Below are 26,591 nucleotides of genomic sequence, written 5' to 3' on the forward strand. Positions count from 1 at the left end.
CTGCAACCATTTATCTCTGAATGTGTCCTTCCACACTTCTAACCTCCACCCTGGCTAAATGACTGTTTATGAACATTGCAGCCTTCCACCTGACAATAACTGTACTTTCAGCGAATAAGTGTTTTTGATTCCCATTGACTCTGTTATCGGTCTCTCAAAGGTAGAACCTCCACTGCAATTTCAGCCAGATTTTTCCAATTATGGGATTATTTCTGTCAACAAGTTGAGGAGTGGTTGTTGGTACCTCTGAGCTACTGGTTCAGGGATGGACTGTTAAATTATACAGTGCTTTATGGAGATTTCTGTCAGAAAGGATAGTCCCTTTTACTCAGATGGTTCATGTGTTGTCTCTTTGCATTGCAAACTAAACAAAATGTACCTTTTGGGAGTACATTGCAATACTTTAAATGCATTTTTAAAGCGATCTCACTTGGGGGTTTGATATTTTTTGGGTAACTTTTCAGTTTTTTTTTTTTTTTGGACTAACCACACTAGCTACATTTCCATCCATAAATTTTCAATTTTTAGACTGTAGAAACTGGGTCAAATTCTTTCACAAGCTTCACACAATAGTTTTCTGGAATTTTGGCCCATTCCTCCTTCAGAGAACTGAACCATGTCAGCTTCTGCTGGGAATTCAAATACTTTTTTAAATCATATTTTGAAATATCACCATAAAAAAAAATAAGCAAAGCATGTTAGATTCAAAACAATTTGTTTACATGTGTGCCTTGGAAAAGGCAAATTGTCTTTGTCATCTTGGAAAAAAGTGTTTACTTTTTAATGTCCAATTTTTTTGCACTTTTGAAATGTCAACATGACATTTAGTGGTCTTATGAGGGGAAAAAGGCTGTAAAAAGTTTAATAAGCACAAGTAATAGCTCATTTATGGAGTTTGGAAATATTGGCTACAGTTTTTTCCCTTTTTTTACAACACATGTTCAATTCAAAGCAGGTTAATTTTTTATTTTTTTTCTTGAAGTCCAGTTTTTGCTACTCAAAAAGAAGCATAATACAGTTGACCAAAGTTATAGTAGAGTTAAAAACTCAATCTGAAATATTTTAGATAAAACTTTACGTGTGATTGGGGTGGGGGTTCATTTGGTGCTGCAGCTAACACTGTAGAAAAGCTGTGGTGTAAGAAAGTTTGGACAGCACTGTTTGGTTGATAATGCTGTTCCTTGGAACATCTTAATCAAGGTGAACTTTCTTCACTGTGTTTGTGTTCGTGTCACTTGATGGGACTCTGTAGGCTACTAAGTTCAGCCTTATCAGATTACCTCTGGAAAACTTATTGGAAAAAAAAAAGACAAGAAGGGGATTTTAGGCTGACGCTAATGCTTTTAGCTGCGACCAAAGTAACAGAAAACTGAACACCTAAATTTGCTGCTCCACCATTTGTGGCACAATTGCATAATTAGAACATTGAAATGACATAAATCAGCTACACGTTTATTAGTCTCAGGATCTGATTCCTGATTTTCTGGTAAAGGGTTAACTTCAGCCTCTGTTGGGCTGCTTTTGCTAAATATAACCTCCAACCTTCACTCACATGGCCACGCTGAAGCCTTTAACTACACCATGTATGATGACACTCGGCTTCTCCAAAAGGCCTCGTTTACAGTCCTGTCATTCTCACACGCACTTCTCCTCAGCGCACCATTGATACTTCAGTGAGTGGGAATTACTGGGGATCCAGTTCATTGATGATTGACACACAGAAAACAGTTTTGTCTTCTTGTTTTTGTCTAACTGTAATAATTTAGAGGCACCTTAGTTGCCTATTTTCAAAGACATTTGTTTGGCTTTCAAAAAAATCTCAATGCTTTATTAGAAAATCAATACCTGCCTCTTCTACGAGGAGCAATGTTGAGAGAAAAAAACAAAAACACAAATCAGCTTATTCTCATTTTTAAAATCCACCAGATAACTAAAGAAAACGTCAGTGTTGAGAATTGGATGGGTGTGCAGTTCTTTGAGTCTTACTGTCACTGAGATGTCTTCAGGCAGCCAGTAGACTAAATAAAACCACAACTTGTTTGTTTTACAGTCTCTATAAAAAGGCTCCACAGTCTTGTTAAAGTTGTACATTGTTTTGATGTGGAAAAGAAGGCAACAGTTTTCTTTAACACCACAGTCTTTACAAGTGGAATCAGAATAATTTTACAATATTTTTTTATTTTAGAGTTTTCTAGATTTAGCCTTTGTATTCATGAACCACCAGCAAGCAGTATGAAACTAGTTGGCTTTTGTTTTTAGCCAATCAGAGGAGAGTTACAAGACATTTATAAGACATGTTTTGTACAGCAGTCCAATTGTAATCAAGTATGGTGTACAAAGGCAGCGAGGTACTACAGGGCGTCACTCCAGAATTCATAAGGCTGGTCCGGGAAGCTGCCAGGAGGCCTTGGGCAACACTAAAGAAGCTGCAGGAATTTGTTGGCCACATGTGAAAACTGTCTACTGTATTCTTCCTACGTCTGGGCCTCAGGATGGTCTAGAGTCTAGACAAATTGACGTTTTTCTCAGGAACTTCATATCCAGACTTGGCTAAATTTTGCCTTACTATTTACTAAGGGTGTACAGACTGATCGAGGTCAGGAAATGTTGCAGGATTTTGGAAAATATAAAATCCCTGATTATCTACGTTGGTTAAATTTCCCCCCAAAATTATTATTATTATCAAACCAAAAACTCTTTGAAGGAGGGTTGCATTTTATTTGGAGCACATGCAGTTGCAATAATATTACTAAATATTTCAGTGACTAGATAAATGATTATTCACTCATATATTTTCCTCTTTTATATCAATTTCTCCTTAATGATGTCCCCACCTTTTGTCAGCTTTAACATCCAAGTTATGAATGGCTAAAGTCGATCACAGCCAACGTTTTCTGACATGCAGAATTGGAATTCATGACAATTACAATATTCTATCCTACAAAATGCCACTTCCTGATTGCATGCATTGGAGTACCGAGTGGGATTAGGCATCTTTTACATCTGTACTTTTTAATGAATCTAATGAAGGAAGTACAGGCTTGATTAGACCCAGAGGTCAGCAACCTGTGGCTCTTGGTCTTTGGCCAACAATAATAAAGAATTGAACAACATCTTAAAATGTAAAGGTAATAAATAAAATGCTAGCCTTAGCAGCATTTTACACTAATAGTGTAAATATTTTTGTGAAGTATTTTTTTGTCTTTAGGTTGGAAACTATGTTTTTGTCATCTGAAAATTCCAATGACAAACATGTATTCATTTTATTTGATTTTCTTTATTTTGAACCCCAAAAATAAGATTGGTTTTCTGTCATTTAAAATCAAAGAAAATGTCCTACAGTATATTGTAAAATACATATATATGTATAATATGTGTGTGTGAATAATCATGTAGTTTTTGTTAAGTTGGTTAAAAATCAAAAATGGCTCTTAAAGTTGTAAAGGTTGCTGATTACTGGGATGGATGATATGTAGAGGTATTAATCACTGTTGCCCATGTGGCTACTTTTATGGTTGGTCTTTTTATTTATTTTTTTATGAGACAACACACAAACTCCATCTTTATCACATTCGTTTTACACTCTAGCTTTACTTATTCGACAAGCTTTACGTTTCAGCATTAAAAACAATCAGTGTTAGTTTTACACAGAAACGTATTACAGAAAGATGACACAAATGGCATAAGAAAAGACTATGTCATCAGAATTTAGTTAGTTTTTAGTAAAATATACTGGAAGCCTCATTAGGAGGAATGCAATAGAGGCTGTGGTGAAGGCAAAACATCAGCTGAGATTTTTTTTTAACCAAGGGCATATTTTTTTCTTTTTTTGTGTGTTGAGAAGGTTCAGTATGACTTGGAGGTTTTGAATACAAACCTAATCGACCATAAGACATGGAGTTTTGCGAAGGGGTGATGGGAAGGAAATTGGACAATGTTCCTGCTCAGAGTCTAACCTTCTGCTAAGAATGTTTTTCCTCATATGAAGTCTTTATTCAACTGACGTAACTGTGACGCGTTTTATAATGGTCTACATATTGTTTAAGGAAGAACTGATTAAAATGTTTTTCAATGTAGGTACTACTGACACAACAGACTTGGTATTTTCTGCTCTTCGGATTGCTTACAAAAGGGCCCCTTTATTAAAAACTGATCTTAAGAAGGAAGATAAAAGGCAGGCCGTCCGATTTTTCTGCCCCCCTTTCACTCCCCTTCGGCTTCCCGCTTTGTTTCTGTAGTAGGTGGAAATTGGCCCTTGTGTTTGCAGCCGCGTTCTCATCCTGCACGACTGCTCTCTTCATTAAAAGGGAAGCAGCGCGCTCAAAGCTGCTTCAGATTATTACCATATGTCTGCAAGGCCCGGAGCTGAGCAGCAAACCAGCTCTCATCCTACCCTCTAATTTCTTATCCCAAAATTGGACATGTGGGTCGCTATGTGTGACAACGTCCCTCCCTTCCCCCGGCCGGTGCAGTACGTTCTCACAGTATTTCTTCTCCAGTTTTAGACGCATAATAGCAGTGCTTGAACATTTCAGCAACACTGGCGGAAAATATTATGCTTGACGGGAAACGTCTCTGCATGTTGCTTCAACCCCTTCAGCTGCCCTTCAAAGATATCGAGTTAGTGGAGTGCATTGTCTCAGCTGAGTGTTTTGTAACTAGGCTTTCTGTGGCCCATTCTCGCATCCAAGAGGACCAATGTGTTCATTGTACCTCCACAGAAATGACTGAGCTCCCTCTGCACAGAGCTGGTGCTTTCATGGAAGGAAATAAATCTTTCAAGACCCATAAAGGGCGAGGGCACTAATCAATGCAGAAAAATGTCAGCCGTTTACAGTTTGAGCAAAACATAAAGAAAATCCCCTCTGGATGTAGGAGGGTGCTCAAAAAGAGATCTTTGTGTCACCCGGTCCAAAAGCCATTGGCCTAGATTGCCCATCCCAGCATGCAACTCACCTCAGCATGAATACAACACTTGTCCGATGGAGTGGGCAGAAAGCCCCCCCGTCATTGCCAGGAGATCCTACACATGAGCTGCTTGGCTCTCACAAGAGTTGTGTGCAGTTTGAGGAAACTTTACCATGGATGACATCAAGGCTCAAAGGCAGCCGCAGGAAAGGAACCGTTACTTACCCCTGGAGATAAGATTGCGACACCTTTTAGCAGCTGGACGTCTGTAATTTTAGTCAGGAATAGCCCGCTTAAATGGATTAAAAGAGGACAGCAGTTGGTGCTTGACAGCGCCCAGTGGGTGGCTTTTCAGTGACTGATTAGTGGAAAACTTAAAAAGGTCCATAGGATCAACAGGAAGAGGTTCTGAAACAGAAGGGCCATAGATGGATGTTGGTTGCTTTGTTGGTGGCACTGGAGAAGGTGGTTCCAGGCTCAGAACCTTGGAGATGTAATGGATTGAATTGGTTTGCTCTCTTAATTACACATTTATGACGGGTCAGATTCAAAAAGTTTAAAGCAAGTTTTAGAAAGTGCGTGCCAGAAGAGTAAAGATGCAGAACATGCAGACGGCAGTTAAATCGGTTGCCAGGTTTGATTTTTTTTTTTAATACATTGGAAGTATTTAATGCAAGACATTTGGTTTAAGTGAAGATGGTGGTTTATAATTATTGTTTAGTACAGGTGAAGCTCAGTTTTGAGGTAATGTTTTAAACACACACCTGATATTCATTACTGTATAAAGAAGCCACTCCTTGAAGATGTTTCTGTACTGGAAGAAGCGAGGAGAATATGAGCTGGAGGCGTTGATGCCTCCCATCACACAAATGACAATGGAGCGCTACTCATGGTCGTCATCACTGGACGTCATCCATGATCTGTCTGGTAAGCTCATCTCTAAATGGGAAGATCAACTCCTCAGACTTTGTGTATCTGGGAACAGGAAGCTGTATAATGGATGCAGCATGATCATGTGGATTCAGTCAGACGGTACATATGTAGTTATTGAAAGGATTTGTTTGGTTTTTTTTGACGGGGCTAATGTTAAATGTCAGAGTTATATATCAGGACAAACATGAAGTTAAAATTGTTTTGAGATTTTCCAGAGTTTGTACACTTCTTGCTTTTCTGCAATGTAATTAAGTCGAAAAAAATTTAACCAGGAAGTCTTTAAAAATAATTATAAAATAAATTGGGTCCACAACCTCTCAAAAGGTAAAAGGAGAATCCATTTTGGAAAAAAACCAAACTTGTAATGCAAAAAAAAATAAAAAATTCATCCATCCATTTTCTGCACACCCTGCACAGGAGGGGTGCTGGTGCCTATCTCCAGCAAGCGTTTCGGGTGAGAGGCGAGGTACACCCTGGACAGGTCGCCAGTCTGTCTCAGGTCAACACGTCAATAATTAAAATCCACAAATACTCGAGACTCCATCTCAAAACACTTATGGCTGCCTGTTTTAATAGCCAAAAATACCTTAATGGCATTAATACACTCAGTAGAAACTGTTTTCACTGCTGTACAAACTATCTGCTCATGTCAGGTATTAGCCAATCAGCACTGAGGAAAATAAATGCAACTCCTGGATTGCAAATGCCAGCCAATATTGTGTAAAGTAGCATTACAAATAACTATTCCAGCTTCCCACGCTACATTTTCTTTCAAATATTTTAGATATGTTCCGTTTAAAAATCTGTGACTAGGTGGAATTTCCATGAATAACTTGGTGTTTTATTCCTAAAAACAGAAACGGACATGGCTCCATGGTACTTCACACCCCAAGTACAGTATCACCTTATGTAAAGTAGTTATATTTCCTCATTGCTTTACTCTTTAGTAGAGTGAACTCACTAAAGTGGCAGGACTATAAGGTCATAGACATACGAAGGAAATTTGGAGTGAGATTCGACACACATGAAATATTTACCGGTGAAGAAGTGCATGGCTGAAGCTAAAAGGCTTCCTCGTCTCGTCTCAGACGTTTTTGATGTGGTACAGGGGCACTCACTTCCCGCTGTGCTGCCCAGTTCATGCCATTAGGAAAAAGGGAAATTACTTTAAAAAAAGTTAGACAGGAATGTCCTTCATCCTGTTCTTTTCTGCCAGCTGGTCTTTTGGTGTTCTAGCTACTGTTTAGATGAAATCAACAAGAGGAATGCCACATATTAAACTGTAAGCTGTCAAACCTCATCTTTTACTATTTTTATCAACTTAATAAAAACATCTTTTAATGTGGTTGTGATATGCAGCAGCAACAACAACAACTTCTGTATTAAATATATTTTTGTGATCATTTGGAGCCAAATTTGGATTTGGATTTATTTGATAGGTTCTGGATCCAGATGATGAGTTCTGAAATGCTCTTCTTTCCTGTATGCCAGGTCTTATTTTGGAATAAACAAATTTTCCACCATTTGCATGTGGAGTCCCTCAGGGTTCCGCACTTAGTCCTGTCCTATTCTCATTATATTTGTTGTCTTTATGATTATTTTTTTGGGGGGTAGGGCGGTTATATATAAATAGTTTTTCTCCGACTGCCTTGCAAATAACATTCAAATGTCTATACTCACACAATGAAAAAGAAACAACTCCCTATATATAGATAAATTAAAAATATAGGTATTTTGACAGTGATAAAGCAGAAGTTGTCATTTAAACATTAGACTCTCCCCATGGCCTTTTGAAGGAGGCCTACGGCTGCCTACGGCTGCCCTTTCTTAAAATCTTGGTATAGTTTTTCATATCTCCCTTAAATTAACTTAGAAAATCTGTTCAGTTGTTAAAACTAACCCTTTTTTTTAGTTACAACCTCATTTTTTCTTTGACTGTGAAATACTTATTTATGCTTTTATGTTTCCTTTAGATTGGTGAGCTTCATTATTCCGGGTGGTGCAATATACTTTTTTTTGCTTTTTCTTTTTTACTAGTCTTATGTGTTTTTTACTGCTATGAGACTGTTTTATTGTGTAGTAGAAGTATCAACAACTATAGCTTATGATGAAATCTGTGTTTTAAGGATATCATTTGGAACTTGGTGAGACAATTAATTTTTTTTACACAGTTTTGCTCATCTTCCTTTCTGCACCCTGCTATGTTAGCAACCAAGTTGGTTATAACTTGGTTATAACCAAGTTAAAAGCACATGCTTGCATATCTCAATTTTCCTTGAGGTTTGTTGCTCATGATACCTATAAAAAGACTAAACTATGGTCTCCAAAGGCCTTGCATCAAATAATGTATTAAACCAGCCACTGTACTTTCTGACATGAATACCTCAGAAAATTAAGCAATGCATTAAGCTCCTCGTGACGCGTTTTAAACATGCAGAGGGGCTGTTAAGGTCTTTGCTAATACTTGACCTCAGTGTAGGAGTCACTGTTCTTGCATATTTACAGAGAGGTGGAAGAATCTTACGTTTTCACATTGTCATTAAACAAATTTTAAATGAGTCTGGTCTTATTCAGAAATTTGTCTTGCAGTCAGTCTTGTAAACCGTAAATCGTTGAGTGCTCCTCCACCCTTTGGAAGCGTCTGCACTTGTTCTGTGGTTTTCAGTTTTAAACGTGGCGACCCCAGGTTTGCTCAGATGTGGTGGACGAGGGAGAAGGATGGAAGGAATGAGTAGGAGAGTGGGTGATGCACATGTGTGTTTTCACCAACAACATTTGGCTAAATGGGAGGGTGCTGCCCCCGCTGCCACTGAATACTCAGCATTAAAAACAGCTGTGTTCAGCTTGATTCCTCCACCTGTACTGGAGAGGAAACCTGTTCCAGGGTTCTGTCTTCACACTAAATGACTTCATCATCCTAAAAAAAGTGCAAAAAGTCTAGTTGTCTGTAAAGACTATTCCACATTATCGCCACGTGTTTAAGCCTGGCGGGCTGCAAGTCTTTTCTTGCATCCCCACCAGGCTAAGCGTTAGGGTTTTTTTTATACACCTGTAACAGTGATGGCAAAGTCAGGCTAGAGTCTCTTTGACATGATTGGAAGTGCAACGACAACACAGTATGGTCAGTCTGTGCACACACAGGGAGGCTGAGGTCAGGGTTTTTTTTTTCTTCTTTTTATTCACTTGAACTTTGTAAACATTGCCAATCTACCTGCTAACAACTTCAGCGAATTAAGTGACCAGTCACGGGCTTAGCAAGTTTTCTGGGGAAAACCATGTATTCCATATTGGTCATATTATAAGAAAATCGAAACATAGGCAACATGTAATCACAAAGCACAGAGGTCACAAACATTGAAACATTACATGGTCTTTAGATTAACTCAAGACATTTAATGCAGAATTACTGAATTTTGAACAAGATCAGCTTCAAGAATATTTTGAATTACTTAAAACAACTTGATTTGGAAAAGAAATGTGTGTAGAGAACAGTTTTGAAACTAAGTATATGAAGTGTTTTCATGCATTTGCCTTCTTCTTTGCCATCTTGCTTTCTTACTTCACAGCTTTTCTCGCCTCTTTGTGCTGATGTGTCTGTTTCTATGCCAGCACTCCTTGACTGCATGCCATCCACCTGCCTCCCATCTGCACCAGCCTTTTCCCTACTATCCCATTGCAGGGAGGTGTATGTTACTTTTTGTTGAGGATTGGGGGTGGGGAGACGGTGTTCGACTAATAGAAACACTATGTGAAAATGAGAGGAGTTAAGCCCTAACAAAGGCACTCATAAGCTCTGCTCTTCTCCGTGTGCCATGACGAGACCTCACTTAACTAAAGTCAGAGCCTCGCATTCTTAACATTCCTATGAAAAAAAAAGGCTTAAATCTAAATATGTTCAGTTCAGCCTCTTCTCATTAACATGGAGTTATGAAGTTAAGAGTTCAGGGAATGAGGGAGAGGTTTAGCTTTGGCAAAATTCGGACGATGTCTTAATCCAAAAGTGTGCAGTTTATTAACCTACGTATGACTTGTAATACTGTATACTAGTAACCACCTTGCTGATGAAGGCGAACAGGAATGACGTTCAGTGCCAGCAAAGCTTGTGGGGGGTATCTTAAAATCCCAAATAAAAGCCAATCTGATTGGATTACGCAGTCTGTTCCTCTACCCTAATGTAATCCGCTATTGATAAGTAGCTTATTGCCTTTAGTAGTCGTCCCCCCTTTTTACCATAAAGTGTAACACTTAGTGAAAATCTTATTCATTTGAGTTATTTGTTTTGCCATATTTTTGAAAGGGTACTCAAATTTATTAATCATAACGGGGAAAAGAAAAAGGTTGATGTAACTCACACAACTTTCTTCTACTACAACTACCAATATGTCACTGGATCACATTGTTTTCTCATGTATGAAATGTTACACAATGTTGGGGGCATTTTCTTTCCTTCGCTGCTAATTTTTAGACTTATCTGTTTTCCATAATCTTACTGATATTACTTACAAAGTATATGTTTATTTTCTTGCCTTGTAAAAAGTGTTCGCTGTGGATTTTCAGAGTATTCATCCTGAATTGATGTAAGGACTTGTCGGTCCTTATAAATGAGGACTTCTTTCCTCATCAAAATGATGCAGATAAAATTCTGAGTTTTTGTGTAGACGACCATGCAGCACCATATGACCTTTTTTTCAGTGAAATCATCTAAGTAAGAGTGGTATTATGTTCCCTACTGTCTGTTTTTTGGATAACCTTCACAGGAGTTGGCACACAGAGGTTGTTTTAGTGGGCCACTTTCAGATGAGCATGACGTTGCGCTCAAATTGTCCATAGGCAGAAAGAAAATCTACTGTAGCGGTGTGCTGCATTAATTCTGATGAAGCTTTAGGCTGAAAACTCCCCGTCGTTTAATGATCTCGATAAGAAGATGCTCAGGGTTGTCTGATTTTTTTTGAGTTTTCTGAAGTATATATCTTTGCACAATAATCTACAGATGATCCAGAACAGTCAATAGGAACAGAACCAGCCTTCTTTAACAGGCCGCTTAGCCTATTTAAGTCATTGGCTCTGATATTTTTACCCAACAAATGATTGAGTTGACTTGGAAAAAGGACTTGTATGAATCTCAACAGACATTGACAGCTGTTTTGGCATGGAGCAAAGTGCAACTGGTATACAAAAAGCGGCAACGTCCAATACAGTCGTTCCCTCACAGTAAAAACCATTAAAGGGTGAAAAGTACTTACTGTAGGGGAAAACCCAGATTCATTGGGTAAACAAAATAGTGTGTACTGCTTGTTATGCAGTTCTGCAGGACATTCTCAGGAAAATGAAATGTGAATTATCAAAGTGAACATCTTCCAACATGACTAATGAGTTTACAGACAACTGTGTGCACTTTGTAAAGCTTCGTAGTTCTTTTCTCGTTCACTCCACCCTTGATTTAATTGTCTTTAGTTGTCAGATTCATCAATTTCTCATCTTCAAAGTTTTTTTTTTTTTCTCCACAAAATTTGCATACAAATTTAAGCAGAGCAGTTGAAAAAGATCTTGAGATGAAACGTAAAACTTCAGTGTTTCTTCTCATATTCTCATCACAGGAGCTAACAGGCTCCACAGTGCAGCACAGGAACTGCTGTGGGCTCAGTTTTCCTGAGTGAGTCACAGTAATAACAGATTTTAGGCAGTGCAGTTGGCAAATGTGATGTTTAAAAAGCAATGAAGCAGCAAACCCTGGACTCCAGACATACTTCATGTAGGATATCACAGTAAAACCAGAAAGAACATGCTTTAGGGATGACTTTAATGACTTTTCTTGACTTTCTCTTGCCTCATTGCTTAGTCTTTTCCCTAATTAATAAGCTTTTATTATTTAGGATTTACTGTAAAATGTCTCATTTCCTGCAGCCCAAGGATATTTATTTCAATATTTCTAAATATGATTTTTATACAAGATGTTTTTGCTTGTAGCAGTAGAACATTGGTTATTAAAATTTCAGATCTCACTGAACATTTTAACTTATGATTTGCCTTTGTAGGATACAATCTAATCCCTAAATTGAAGGAAGGATTTCGAATTAAGAGAATGCAAAGAATGGAAATGGAAACCGATACTCTCAACGCGGTTGATTTAAGCTGGCCTTGACTGCTCTGGCTTATTTATGGGTACCTAAAGGATCTTTCCCCCAGGCAGTGTCTCGTCGAGCTGAAGCAGGCCAGCGCAGGGGCTGTGCGGACGCGACACACAACCGTCTCTTTAGTGTGCAGACTCATTGTCCGCCGTCACGTGTGTTCGTGCGCTGTGTGTGCTTGTGTTTGCTTTTTTGGCTTAATCAGCAGTGCTGAGTTCATGGATTCCAGTTCATCAGAGAGAGAAAGTCGGAGAGTCAGCAAGATATGAACAAGTAAGAGAGAAGATGGAGGTTCAGCAGATAGAGCTGTGTTTTACAATGAAACCAGTAATCAGGAGAGGGTTGAGGGAAGGTTAGCACTTAGGGTGGGAAGCTTATTTAGGGATATCATTTACAACTCTGGTTATTATAAAATAAACTGCATTGGACTCTGTCTTCTATTAAATTAGAAGTTGAATTATCAAGAAATTGAATTTATATTTTTTTTTTTACATCAAAAGCAGAGCTTGGTTGTGGGGATTGCTTTCTTACAACAGTATTGAAAACGTTCACTAACGTACTCATTAAAATGTATTCTGAGATATTTAAAATGTTACTTTAACTATATTGCTGTCTTTAAAAATCCAGCATTTCATATTTATTTTTTTCCCCAACAACTCATGTTGCAAAAACCTTTAGTCTAAAATGTATATTTTTTAAATTTAGGCTACAAAACGAAGTTTGATTCTGACTTTATCTGTTCGTAGGTGTCGTATATTCATTTTATTTATTTATTTTTTGACAAAGCTTGGATGAAAAGGCTCCTGTTGTTTTAACGTAGATCTTCATAATAGCTCAAATTAAGTAAAAAATGTATAAACAATGTTATGATGTGTATCTCCAAAGTCGTGGATGTTAATTTTTTAAAAAGTGGGATTGCATAGAGCATGTAATTAGTGTCTTCCCTGCACTAAATAATTATGTAATTTTTTTCTAAAATGCTTTTGGACAAGATTTGTCTTTACTCGAGGCTGATGCTGCTTGTCAGAGCAATGCAATGGTGGAGCTCTGTTACAACTGCATGACATTATTAAACCTTGAATTTATTTAGGCTATTATGGAAAACAATGAGGGTTCTTTTTTTTTTTTTTTTGTTTTGAACTATGATATTTTCATCATGGTATTAATTCACCGTGATGAATTAATACCAGTTTCAAACTAAATATTTAATTAGCCATATAAATATTCAGTCTAACTGCCAATTATTTACATCTAAAATAAATATTTAGTAAATGAACAGGATGAAAATATGAAGCCTCCATTTTCTTTCTCTTATTACAGAATAAACACAAATTATTCTTAATGTTTGACTGTAGCTTTACAAATGGCACCCTACGGGTCACTAGTTACTGGTGTAAAACATAAGACACCAAAATATCAAGTAAAAGTTGAATGCATGGCACCTGAAATATTAAAACAATTCCAAATATGGCATCCAAGCATTATTGCACATATTAGTTGTGAGTTTAAATCTTATGCAGCTCTTATTTCTACAATGTTAACATAATATTGGAAAACTAAAAAGCTTCCAGTTGGTAAATTCTTAGAATTTCACTCAAGCTGATTTTATTTTATTTTTTGCACTTGTGGTTCATAAATTTCAGATTAAAGGAGAAACCGCTGCGTCCAGCCATGGTTAGGTTTTGAGTTGATCTGAAACATAGCATGGCCTCTGAACATTTACACTTCACTGTCAGGGTGATAACTTTTCCAGATCGCTGTGATCTGATATGTCACCAGTCAGGCCAAATGGCATTTGCTTTGTGCATAGCTGTGAAGTTTGGCTGTGATGCTGAAGGGTCTAGATCTTTGGGAAACACTTCATAAAAGCTGGAGGCTCCTTCTGCAGTCGGCTGCTTTTGTAAACCCACAGGGAACCATTATCCCTGAAGCCTTCTGGCAGTGGCCGTAGTCATGACTGAGAGTGCATTTCGGCCTTTTTCCAGCAGAGTGGAGACACAGGAGAGACATTTCCCCCACCTCACCTCTTCCCGGAAGGTGGTTGAAGTCAGACAAAATAGACTCTGCTTCAGCTGGATTACTGAAAGGTGTTCAAAGAAAGCTTTTAGCTCATATACTGGCAGGGACCTGAGACCAGATCTGCTGCTTGGCCGACTTGCTGTTTAGGTCGAGGTTGCATGATTGCAGTGATTGTCTAATGGGCTGATGTTCAGACTCTAATGTCAAATGAGGACGAATCCTCTTGGATACATGACGGTTACTGGGCACAACTTCCCTGTCACTATTCATCTTCTTTAAGGATGTTTTAGTTCAATTTACTGAATAGTGTCTGAACATTACCATATTAGTATAACAGTGCAAGTAAAAGTATTTGTCCAACGGTCAGGGCATATGCCTCATTACTAAAGCATTCGTTGTTTCACTCTAGTCTGTTTAAAAAAAGAAGTGTCATTTTATTCTCCATCTATCCTTTTTCTTATTAAAGGAAAGTCAGAATGGAGAAAATATTACAAATGCGTAACTCGAACTATCATTGCTGAGAGTCTTGAAATACGTAAAACTGTTTTCAGATGTATTTCATCTAATCTCACTGCCATACTCAGCAAAATTTGTCAAAAAAAAAAAACATGTCACACTACACATAATCATATAAAATCTAAATAAATTATACTGACTTTTGTGGTAACAAAATAACATTTTTGTTTTGTGAAAGTGAGCGCTGAGAATGGGATAATGGTTGGACTTGAAGAGTGAACAAAAAAGTTTCAGTGGATTTGTATTAGAAGTTAACTCGTACGCTGTATTTCCACATCAGTCATTATTACTGAGTCTTGCTTTTACTGTTATTTAGCATGTTAACATGTAGGCCGGCTGACCCGTTCCTGTGGGGAGGTCAAGGATTGAAAGGTATGCACCAATTACAGCGTTTTTCCATTTTCCTCTGACCTACCAGGGCTGTTAAATCTGACTGCATGACTAAAGGTGACATTTTCCGTTTGCAGCAGCACAGATTTTTGACCATTTCCTTCTTGCTGATGCATTATTGTTGTTCTTGGCCTTAAAGAACAGCCACAAAGTGACTTGATTTTCTCATAGCGTTCCATCTCCATTACAGAAGATCTACTGCTATTCCACCACTCATATTGCAATGACCAGCCGTCTTGGCGCACCGGAAGGGTTTTTGTCGTAATTTTTGGAAATTTGAGAACTTTTGCAAATGGCACCTTTACTGCCAGTCCCATGCCAATCTCTACTTCACTTTCCTGCTCTTACTTTCTCCTTTCCCCCGGTTATGTCTTGCTCATTTGGCAGACCAATAAATACCGGTGCACTCAGGGTTTCTGTTATGACATTGTTATCTTTTGTGTATGTGTCGAAGGCGCAGATGTAAACACTGCCTTTTATCGTGGCCTCAATGCAGCCAGTCAAATCGATGTTGGGGGTTTATTTGACAATGGTGATTTGTTGTCGTGCAGTTGAAAGCAGCAGGCTCCCCCATGATGAGGGCACTTTCCTACAATAAGCAGACCGGCCTTCCTCTCATTTACTCTTTTTGCTTCCTGTCTCTTTAGTCATTATTTCTCTTTGATGTTCTTCCAAAAAAACATCCCATCCTTTTTCCTTCTGTTTACCTTTCCATCAAGAAATCTCTTTAGCCAATTTCTTCTGCTTTTATACACACGGCCTGTCCGACTAACCGATGACTTTCTTGTGCTAGCAACCGCTCTCCGTTTTTCTCTACTCACTTCACCGTCGAATAAACACACACACTTTTAGTCTTAAACTTAGCAATGTATTCTTACATCCGTACCAAGAATGGTGTGTTGGTGGAAGTTAAGGCTGCTGGGTGGCTGATTTAATGTGTATTTATTCATAAAGAAATGTCAGAGTGACCCATGTGTTCTCTTTCAGATGATAAACCAGTCCAGGAGGAAGACTGGGTGGTTTGTCAGCACCCTGAGTGTCCTGACCACCGAAGGGCCTCTAAGGTAAGATTATTAAAATTCAACTACATAAATCTACCAAACATATTTGCATGGCAGTGAGAAGTTTGCCATAAACCTTTCACTTGGATGTTGTGGCATTTTTGGCTTCAAGATTTGAGATGGTGGGAAATTTGTTGACTTTGATGTATGTAATGTAGACTGTATCTTTGGTCCGTCTCTCTTCAAACACAGACAAACTGCAGCACTTTGTCAATGTAAGAGAATGTCTTAATGAAGAAGTCTGGAGCCAGCGGCTGTCTTCAGGGGATTGAATCAGTTGCAGTTTGGACAGTTTAAAAGTATTTTTTTATTTATTTTTTTTTTTTATCGGCGTTATGCTAATCTAACACTATGGCCTCAAACTTAACTGAGGCAACACACCTGTTTGTGTTGATGCTGGGCAGATTCTGGGCAGCAGAAGTAAGTTTAGAGATTTAATTTGATGACTAATAGTGTGTTCTGTAATTACTGAGGAACTGGTTTGCAATTTAGCTACGGTTTGAAGTTGTGACACTTGTAAATGAACCAAATCTGTTGACTAGTTCTTTAACACAATGGAAACTGAGAAAAAGGTTAAGCAGTGCTGCTAACGGCAGATGAGACATGTATATGTTGTGTTTAAGAAATAAAAATTAACAGTTAAATTCTTTATGCATTAATCAGTCCATGACATCCCAGGTTTTCGGGCCTTGACCAAAAACAAATTTTTGGTCAATTTTTCGTTTCAAAGTGAAAACACCTTTTGCTACCATTACTGGCCATTATAATGCAAGTAAACATCAACATGGCTACTTGCTTCCTAAAGTGACCAACCATGTTACATGAATACATTAGAAGTAGCACAAATAATCCTTCAAAATAATCACTAAACTGATGGTGCTTGCTTTTACTATTTGAAATCTGTGTTTTAAGTCAATAATTATTTAATATTGATGAAAAAGTACTTCTTCCATTAGCATATTGTTTCACAATAACGATATATTTTTCCCATAAGTGAAATAATCTGCCAATGGAACAAGTACTTTTTCATAACTATAAAAGGATTATTGACTTTAAACAAGACCCTACATATTTCTAAAGAGATGCTTGTAAAATTAGTTTTTGCCTTACCTCAAAAAGACCAATCTTGGTGAGATTTTGTGTTTTTGCAGTGTTAGAGATGTTTAAGTGTGCCAAAAAAAAGCAAACGTGGAATAAATCTTTGAAGGGGCAGGGAGGCAAATATTTGAAGATGTTTTCACGGCTGGAAATACAATACAAAGAATAATCTGAAGGAGTCGCCTGACAAAAATAAATTGCAATAGCTACATGACAAATGAAGGGGAAAAAGTTTTAGTAAATTTTAATCTCTTTTATTAAGATTAACTGCACATATTCCTTCATTGTTGTCGAGTAAAGCTTTTGGCTGCAGAAACAGCTTATGCACACATTTAGTTAGTGTAACTTCACATCTGTCTACTGATAAGTTCTGTCTACTCTGCGTAGTTGATGAATGTAAGTTTAGATGATGGCAATCTCCCACTTTGCCACTAGATGTCGGTAATTGTTGCATATTTTCTGTAATTGTAGCACACTGCTTTTATAATTAGTGGTTTCCTTGATTAAAAATTGACAAAGTAATGACCAGCTTTTTAAAATCATACCATAACTTTTCCATGACTCCATTCAAGTCTGCACTGAACCAGACTGTAATGGCAAAACTTGTTTTGGTTTGGATCGGACACTGATTAGGGGTTCGGATAGGAAAAGATGGATGTAGGCAGATGTGATTTGGCCTCTTTGCTGTGTGTTGTATCAGCAGTGAAAAAGGTGAAGCAGAGTCCCAACGCTGCTTTTGTTCTTTCAGGTGTTTGAAGGGGTGAAAGTCTTGGGGCTGTGTGTCTGGCCACCAGACTGTGAAATGAATTATTCCTTTGAAGCCACTGGTTTCTGAAAACGGGAGACGGGCCAGAAGGCCAGGGGAAACCGCCGTAGTGTCTGGTTTGTCCGTCAGTCTGGGTTGTTTTGGTTTGTCTGCTCCGCCTGGACGTCCCCCCTCCTCCTGCCATTACGACCGGGCATTGGGAGGATTTTCTCATTGAATCGAGATGTTGTCTCCTGCTGTCATCTTTGCGGGAACAATGGGAAGGGAAGATGACAAAGAAAAGATTTTTTAACTAAGACAGCCTATTGGGAGAGAAAGGGAGCTGGTTATATATATATTCTCTCCATGGAAACTAAGAATAATAAAAAGGGGAGGAAAAAAAAACCCAAAGTGCTCAGTCTGAACCGCCTGTTTCTCTGTTCTCCACATTACTGAGACATTAAAATCTAGTTTTCCTGAAAGATGAAATCACCTCAGACTCTCCAGCCTCCCCTTTTGACAGATTCCCTCCTGTTTTTTAAAATTTGTTTGGAGGGTTGTGAATAAGATGCAGGACGTTCTCCTTGGTCTGGGTCAGGGTGGATGTTATTATGTAAGGAGATTAAGGAAAGACATTTCCCTGTGTTGACTGCAGACGGAGGGAAGGGGACCAACAGTGAACGCTGCATCTCATCAGTCGGTATGATGGCAGTTGGACTCCCCTACTTCTCCTCCCTCCAGGACTCCTGGCGTCTCATCCTTCTGCTCTATTTATCTCATTTTTCTTTTCTTATCTGGGCATAAACTATTTAATGAGACACTTGATTAAAAAAAAAAAAAGTACCTCATGCGATGTGATTTGCGATAATGCTTCTATCTGCTGGTAGATGGTGGAGACCATTTTTCTTGTTGGCAATTATCATCCAATTATAACTAGATTTGGGTCCTCAAAACAATAATTTTCAATAGCTTTCCAGTCTACTTTGTGCTTGGAAAAGATTTGTTTTCTTGTTCAGACCATGGCCAGTATGAAACTATTAAAATAATTTTTTTTGGCAGAGTTTGTGCAAACAAGCAAGGAATTTTACTTTGCTTTCACAAGATTACAGCACATACCAACTTTAGAGATTTAAGAAAAGAGCGAGAATTATGTAAAAGAAAAAACCAGGTAGACCAGCACAGAGGGACAGATGTGCATATTTTTATTTTAAGATTAGCCGCCGACTATTTTGGCTTTCTGGCCTACATTATGTAACTTTTATAAAAAATAGTTTTCTACATATTTGTTAAAATTGTCACTCTGTAGTGACAACATAGTATGAGACAATCCAGTGCTAAACAACCAATCAGAGCCAGGAGAAAGGCCTAAGTGCTGTCAATCATGCCTGTATGCGTGGCGCTCACCTCCTTGCTACAATGCATCTTCTTTCTGCAGAATCCGTCATGAATTCTAAGGCTGCTTAGCACAGACACCGATGACTGCAGATAAACTGTTTTCCTGTAACGGTGAGCTATTTCTCTGCCATTGGCACATTCAGCATCACGTCCATAAAGTTGATTGACACCGCGAAGACCCTCCAACTTAAGTTATTGCAGGAAGCACAGTAGAGTAAGATGATGTAAAAGTGCCTGAAAAGCTTGGTAAAAACATTGGCTATTGGTTGCCATGGGAGATTCAAAGATTACAAGATCAGTATTCAAGATTGAGTCCAAGTTACACTCGAAGTATGTTTTTGATGATGTTATAACATGATATAAACCCCAGATTTTATTTTCTATACCCTCCCTTTAATAAATGGTGAACAAAACACAGAAAAGTAATGCATTATTCACCAATTAAATCCTGTGTAGGTCTCTAAAGTAAATAAAGGCAAAACAAATGTTTAGAAAATGAGCTGTAGTCATCTTCAAAAAATTGGAAAATATGTTTACGTTATGTATACGTTTGTCAGGTAGCGAACCTGTTTTTCATTAAAACCATGTTCCGTATTAGAAATGTAATTTTTAGTCAAATTCTGATCTTAAATGTTTTCTTTAGATGTAAGACTTAAAACACTGTGAAATGTTTTTCAGTTGGTAAATACGTGAACTTTTCAATAATAAGATATTGTCATATTCAGTAAACTATCAGTATTGTTCTTGTCAGGTTAGCATCAACATCAGTGGCGAGACAAAACTTTTACAGAGCAGTTTTTTGTTTTTCTATAATGTGACGGTTATCCCTAAAAACGTGGATAAAAAAAATCTATTAACATTGTTTAAAGTTGTAGATATTTTTTTACATATTTGATTAATGTTATTGACAAGCTGGAGTGTTGAAATGTTAAGACGGCAGACTTGTTAGGACCAATGACATTCCTCTGTCGTAAGCTATAAAAGCAGAAGGGAAAACCCTGAGTAAAACAACACTTTTAAAAAAAATCATTTATCTTGATGGATCTGAGTTTTTCCTGTTTTACACCTGCATTCAACAGGGTGACCCCATAGTGGTCTCATCTAAGGGATATTACATTATGTCACAACTTCATAAAATGTTTGAGATTCTGTTACTTTGATAAGGTGTAGTAAGGTTGAGTCAGATTACTTTTGTTTTCCACTTGATGAAAAATCATTTCCGTTCTGCAATGGTGCAAGTTTTTAGATACCAACTTTCACGTGTGCTGTCTGTATCGAGCTTTAAACAGCAGGGGGCGATGTCGTGACAATCCTGACCCACAGGACGCACTTTGCTGTTTACTCTTTTCATGAACTCCCTTAGTCAACCTTGGCTTGACTCGAGTAAAGGACATAAATATCCCTCGACTTTCACCCACTCCACCCGCTGAAGAGATTTAAACACATGGAAGAATTTTTACTCAAAAACTGAAAAGGGGAAAAAAACAAACTTTTATATTCTTCTTTTTAGTTTTTTAAGTTTTCCAAAAGCTCCCTTTGAAATGTCGGCGCCTTGGCAGCTGCACACAGGCAGACGCAGACTCTCAGGCCAGTCCTGCACTCCATTTAAACCCTTTTGTTTCCAGACAGGCCTGCCTGGAGTCTCTTCAGACCATATATCAGCTCCCAACAGCACTCTGTGTCTTCTAGTCACAGCATGACTGGCTCTAACCTTGATGAGTTCACCTGCATCATACTTTAGTGAAATCTTCCCAGGTGTCTTCCTCCATATCACAACCCAGCGCTTGGAAGTGACTAACACTTTTTCAGAAGGCCCAACGGTGACATCCTTCAAATCGGGTGTCAGAAAAATGAAGCTTAGTCCTGATTTGCGTTGGGAATGATTTCAGATTACACTGGTTGTCGTTCAGGGCAGGCTTGGGCTTGTTTTCTGATTCAAGACTCACACATAGTGGAGCTCATTACCTCCTGGCTTTACTCACTGGATCTGAAAGCCACAGCTTTAACAGGACCAGACAGGATAACCCGAAAAAAGGCGTGGGTCACTATGGCAATGGGCCCCTCCTTATTCCAAACAGCTGGAGGCAAAGGGATGTCGTGAAGATGGGAAGGATGAGGAAATGTGTCAGTCAGCTGTTTAGCTCTCTGATCGTCATCAGTGCATTTCAGTGCAGTTTCTGCCGAAAAATCAATGGAGGATTCCAAGAAAGATTTATATTTATCTTGAAAAGGTTATGTTGAGTTACAGAAACACTGAGAAGGCTATGGAAATACATCTAGACCAAAATAACCGAATTACATTGCAAATGTATAAATATTTTATTTAATGTCTGATTATTTTCTTCTTCCAATTTTTAACATCGTCCCTTCCCTATGCAGACTTGAAGTCTGGAAAAGTGGGGCATTTCTTTTATTTTTCAGGGAAAAATAAAAATAAAATATACCAAGATATTAGCTTTTTACTCAGGCTTTCTGCTTGGACAGCAGTCAGTTGTTTAACATAAACTGACTTGCAACTTGCAGTTTTAAACCAGGCTGTGCTAATTGGATACTGTTGGCGCCTCAGTTATCATCATGGATTTTTTTTCAACAAAACTATTAATAATGCTAGAGATAGATTTTAATTTCCCTCTCTTTTAACACGGTGGTGGTTCAGAGCTTTCCATTTTATTAGACAACCTCCACACACTATGCAACCATGTCTGCCCTAAGGCTCTTCCAGTGTCTGTTCCAGATATTTTCATTTGACAAGTCTGCCTTGCTAAAACTGACGGGGACATGCTGAAGCTGCAAAGTAAACATGATGCTCCTCTTTCTGTATTTGTCAGAGGCTCAGGAATTTAGTGTGTTGGTTGCTGTATCCTGGTAGAGATGGATTGTTTTAGGTGCCAAACAGTTTAGTGAGATTCAGTTGCTCCTGACCTCTTTGAAGAGATGACCTGTCCACGTACTTAATGTCTGCAAAGTAACCAATGACTTAAGTGCAAATACAACAGCTAATCCCCAAGAGCAACTATACTGGGAGATTTTGGTGCTTCACATCTTGTTTTTTTCTGATTGTCTGCATGTCCTATTCTTCTCATTCAGCAATATTCTGAATGCAGAGAGAGGAGTCTCATCAGTCCTGCTGATAAACAAAATCCACTCAAACATTTTTTGAGAGGATTCAAAATCATTATCATTGCTTGATGTGTTTTGCTCTCTCAAGTCTTAACCACCTTGTGAAAAACCTTTGTTCATTTTTTTTTTTTATTTAACTTGGCGGCTTTTAGCAATTCAACATGCATCTTTTCATTTTAGTGACTTCTACTGGGTCTGTTAATGGATTTTGGAACAAAATCCATTAACAGATTTTTACAAATCTGTTCAGAGAATATTGTGAACTTAATGGAAAATTCTGTGCCTTTTTACAATAATGGAAACAACTGATGAACATTGAAATCTGGAAACTTTGCATTTATTTAGAGATTACATATGTCACTTTATCTTACTGATCTTCACTGTCAAAATAGGAAGCTAAAACAATTTCATCGCATTATTTTCAATTGTTTTTAATGTCATTTATGGATAGTTGTGTGGATTTTATTTTATTATGATTTTTTTTAGGTTATTCTGAGGAACAGCTGTAAACCCAAGAAGCTTGTATAGGTTATAGGATGGATGTTAATTTAACATCCATCCTATAATGAAAAGACTTATCTTTTCATTGAGGAAAAGATAAGTCTGCATGACGTTTTTCAACATTTCTTCATCTAGCTGTGAGATTAAGAATGAACATACAGACCTTTTAGATCTACTGCCCTGTGGAGTCGACCATGATGTTGTATTTTTCCTTATACACCTCACCCTCTGTTTCTATAATTGGACTGTGGTGCTTTAATATTGATGTTTTGTCAGCTTAAGAGTATGGGACAGTCAACATAAACAGAGTTGCCTTTAATTAGCAGTAGGATAGAGTAATACAGGTTGTATTTAGTCAACACAGATGAGACCTAAATTATAAGCCAATGTGAGCCTCCGTCCATTTTGGACAAATCTAGTTGGATTAAAATCCATCTGGGTCCAACTAATGCATGTTGACTGGGAATCAGGCTTGTTTACAGAATGTGCAGATGAAATGACAAGTTGTGCTTCAGCCCAACATGGATTCTGTTAGTCCTGTAACATAAAACTGTTCATGAGACCAAAATCTACTAGGGTACATTTGCCTTTGTTTTTAAGCAATTTTAAATCTAGTTTAATTCCTGTACTCCCTTACATTAAAAACAAAACTGAACTCCTTAAACTGCAGAGTTAACTTGTCTGAATGTGAAAACACTGAATATTTAAGTAGATGGTTTATGGTATGACTTCCTGCAGGGAATGAAAGGAAGTAGTTGCGATATTTCCGAATTTTTATACATTTATGTGTTTGTTTTTTTCACAATTATGATACTGGGAAATGAGAGCAAGTGACATTTGAAAGAAAAATGACTGCCCAGTTAGCCCTCAGTGGGAGAATCTGGTGGCTATTAAACGTTTCTAAGGATTATTATGGAAATAACCTTTTTGTTAATCTTGATTCGAATGTGCGTCGCCTGTAGGGTTGCAAAGGTCAAATAGTATAAAAATAGTTCAGATCTTTTGGTAATCACAGTCTGCTGATTAAGGTAACAGCTGTGACCCAAATTATTTATAACCTTGCCAAGTTTAAAGTAATCATTTAATTTTACCAACAGGTTTCTGCTGAGACAAAGTAATATTGATGGTTTGAAATGGTCCAGCCAGAGTGCTGCTTTGAATCTGATGGGGAATCTGTGGAAAGCTAAAGATTAGGATGATGGCAATTAGACCTTCCAACCTCAGGGACTTGGAGGTCCTCATCAAAATAATATTGGAAACATGTTAAAGGCTGTTTTCTCATAAAAATAGTTCAGTTGCTTTAATATTAATGCTTTCGAGCTTTACTGTAAGTGTACCACTGTTGGTTGGTTGAGAAATTTCAGACCAACTTTTTTGGCTGCCCTCTTTTAACCACCATGAAAAGATCAACGCATGGATTCAACCAGAATCGCAGCTTCGGCGTATTTAATGTGTTCCTGTATCCCACTTGTTACTCACTTGTATATAAACTCTTCTAAGTCAGATTTATTCCTATGAAAGCTAAACATTTCTTCCTTAGGTTTTACTGATTCTAAAAATGTTTATCTGAACATTTTTCTCCAGTGCAGATGTGGATCCCTGCCACTGCTACAGGCTACAGCAGCTCATTCTTGTATAGACACACACACAAGGATCTGATCTGGTGTGGTAAAACTGGGAGGTCTTCTTCCTGGATCTCTTTTTTTTTTTTCCACTGCTAACATGAACATGACATGCCAAAAAGAGAAACTGATTACTTTCACCCAGTGATTCATTTTATATCAGCCTACTGTCACGAAACCGTGAAGGGGGCCAAGCCAGTATGCAAACTGGGTTCCAAATCACAGGGTGAGCCATGACATGTTATGTAATTTGGGAAAATCTCTTTCATCATCTCGTGCTTCAACTGTAAGAGTACTGTAAGATAGCTGAACAACACCTGAAAACCATTTTTGGAGTTATGCGTCTTGGTCGGATCTGAGCAAGAGTTGGAAATTCAGCCATATTTCATGTCTGGGGTTTTTTTTCCAGATGGCAGGTTTATATGTCAGAATGTCCTGTAATTGCTTTTCTACAATACAACAATCCTGTCTTAGTGTGTTCTAGCTTGAGTGACCAGATTGTGCCTTTTCCCATTAGTTTTAGCTAATTTATGTATAACAAGTTTCATTTATCCATAATTGGTTTTAGCTAATGTATTCATAATCAATACCTGGTTAACTCAAGATTGCTGTTTGGAGCTACTTTCCCCATGTGGCAGGTGGATAGAAGAAACTGAGGAAAATATTAAATGCTAGCTGCAGAAATACTATAAGCTAATGCTGTCTGTTTAAATATTAGCAATACAAGAGGCTCAAAGATGTTCAACTATTCCAAGCTCCTAATCAAGGATATACATGTCTATGAAGAATATTATTCAGATCAACTTGTCTCCAAACTAAGAAATGAAGCTTCAGTTAGATATTCAAGTACTACCATATTTTCCAATCCACTTTTAAATTTTTTTTGTTCTTCATTAGAAAGAACCCTGATCCTTCCTTCAAAACATGTTGCCATAACATGCCATAACATGTTTTAACCGGACCAAAGCTTTCCCTGATGTTATGGACCTTTCATGCAGGTGTAAATATACTCATCCTTTTCAGAAGATTTTACTTATGTTAAACTTTATAGCAAAATCAAAGTCAGTTTAATTTTTAAGTCGTTGAGAAAGTAGAAAAATCTTTTTTTTTATATAGTTCTTAAACTTGTATCAGCAGATCAGGTTGGGCTGGTTTGCTTTTTATTTCAAATTATATTTTACTCTTAAAACATTTACAAAATATTCCAGGATTTCTTATTCCAAATTTTATTAAAATTACCTTTCACAGACTAAAATGAAGCTCTAAAACCATAAAGTGAACACAGTACTCATTAAATGAGGCTGAAATGTGTATAGGATGCATCTGTCCATCAAATACAGTGGAAAGAAATTTGTTTTGGGTCATTCAGAAATAACAAACAAGCTTGTCCCAGCTTTACATTTTTATTTTTATTTTAAATTCATACAGTTTCTCATCAGGAAATGTAAACATTGAAGGGGGATGAGGCGGTGATGGCAGGCCGAACCCCCGGGAGCGTTTCAGTCAGGAAGCGGCAGACAGCAGAATAACAGGAAGGGGGCACCTTACTGACACTGCAGAGGGAACGGCTATATTTCAGCTGCTCTGAGTGGATTTCAATGAGTCAAGAAGAGACCTCCACTCTTTCCACTTTCATTTATGTTTCACTTCTCTACATCCAGAGTCCTGTCATGGGAAATCCCAGCATCTAGCCATCTAATCTCTTGGAGAAGCTGTTGGAACTTATCCTAATCGTTTTGATTGTTCAGGATGTACAGGACTTCAAACTACGTCTCTAGTACATTCTAGTTGTAACTCTTTATTTTTGTCACACTTCTAAGCCTTCAGTTTTTATTTGATCTTAAGTCCTATTGTTTCCCTTTGTTTCTCACCTTTATTTAAAACACACCCTCGAGGAGTTTGAGCTTATCATTCTCTAGGAGTTAATGCTAAGTTCAGGCAGGGAGGGTCACTCAGTTTATTCGTCTTTTACGTCTTTAGTCCCCGTTATCTTTGATTTAACAATGGCAGCCCCGTTTTCATTGAATCTTTCAGGGTAAAAGCTCCACTGATGTCCACCCTTTTTATATATGGCCTCCCCTAATTAATTTTGGCGGTGGGGGGTGGCGGGGCAGACGGGGATTAAACAGGCTGCGTTGGTGGCTTTTGAGCATTG

At 37.9% G+C, this 26,591-nt stretch overlaps 1 protein-coding gene across 2 annotated transcripts in view; it reads left to right on the top strand.

The window, feature by feature from the left end:
* Positions 1–26,591, top strand: part of plekhg5b (pleckstrin homology domain containing, family G (with RhoGef domain) member 5b) — an 81,872-nt gene that overhangs the window by 7,378 nt on the left and 47,903 nt on the right. Inside the window, exons 1-2 of one of the 2 annotated variants that reach the window (XM_008414542.3) lie at positions 5,044–5,835; positions 15,882–15,958. In XM_008414542.3, the coding sequence (XP_008412764.2) occupies positions 5,712–5,835; positions 15,882–15,958 (201 nt within the window). In that variant the 5' untranslated portion in view covers positions 5,044–5,711. Of the gene's footprint in view, positions 1–5,043; positions 5,836–15,881; positions 15,959–26,591 lie in introns of those variants that run through there. The other variant, XM_008414543.3, reaches the window with a different exon arrangement.

This window comes from Poecilia reticulata, chromosome 7, assembly GCF_904066995.2.
Source record: "Poecilia reticulata chromosome 7, P_reticulata-male-v2, whole genome shotgun sequence".
NCBI lineage: Eukaryota > Metazoa > Chordata > Actinopteri > Cyprinodontiformes > Poeciliidae > Poecilia > Poecilia reticulata.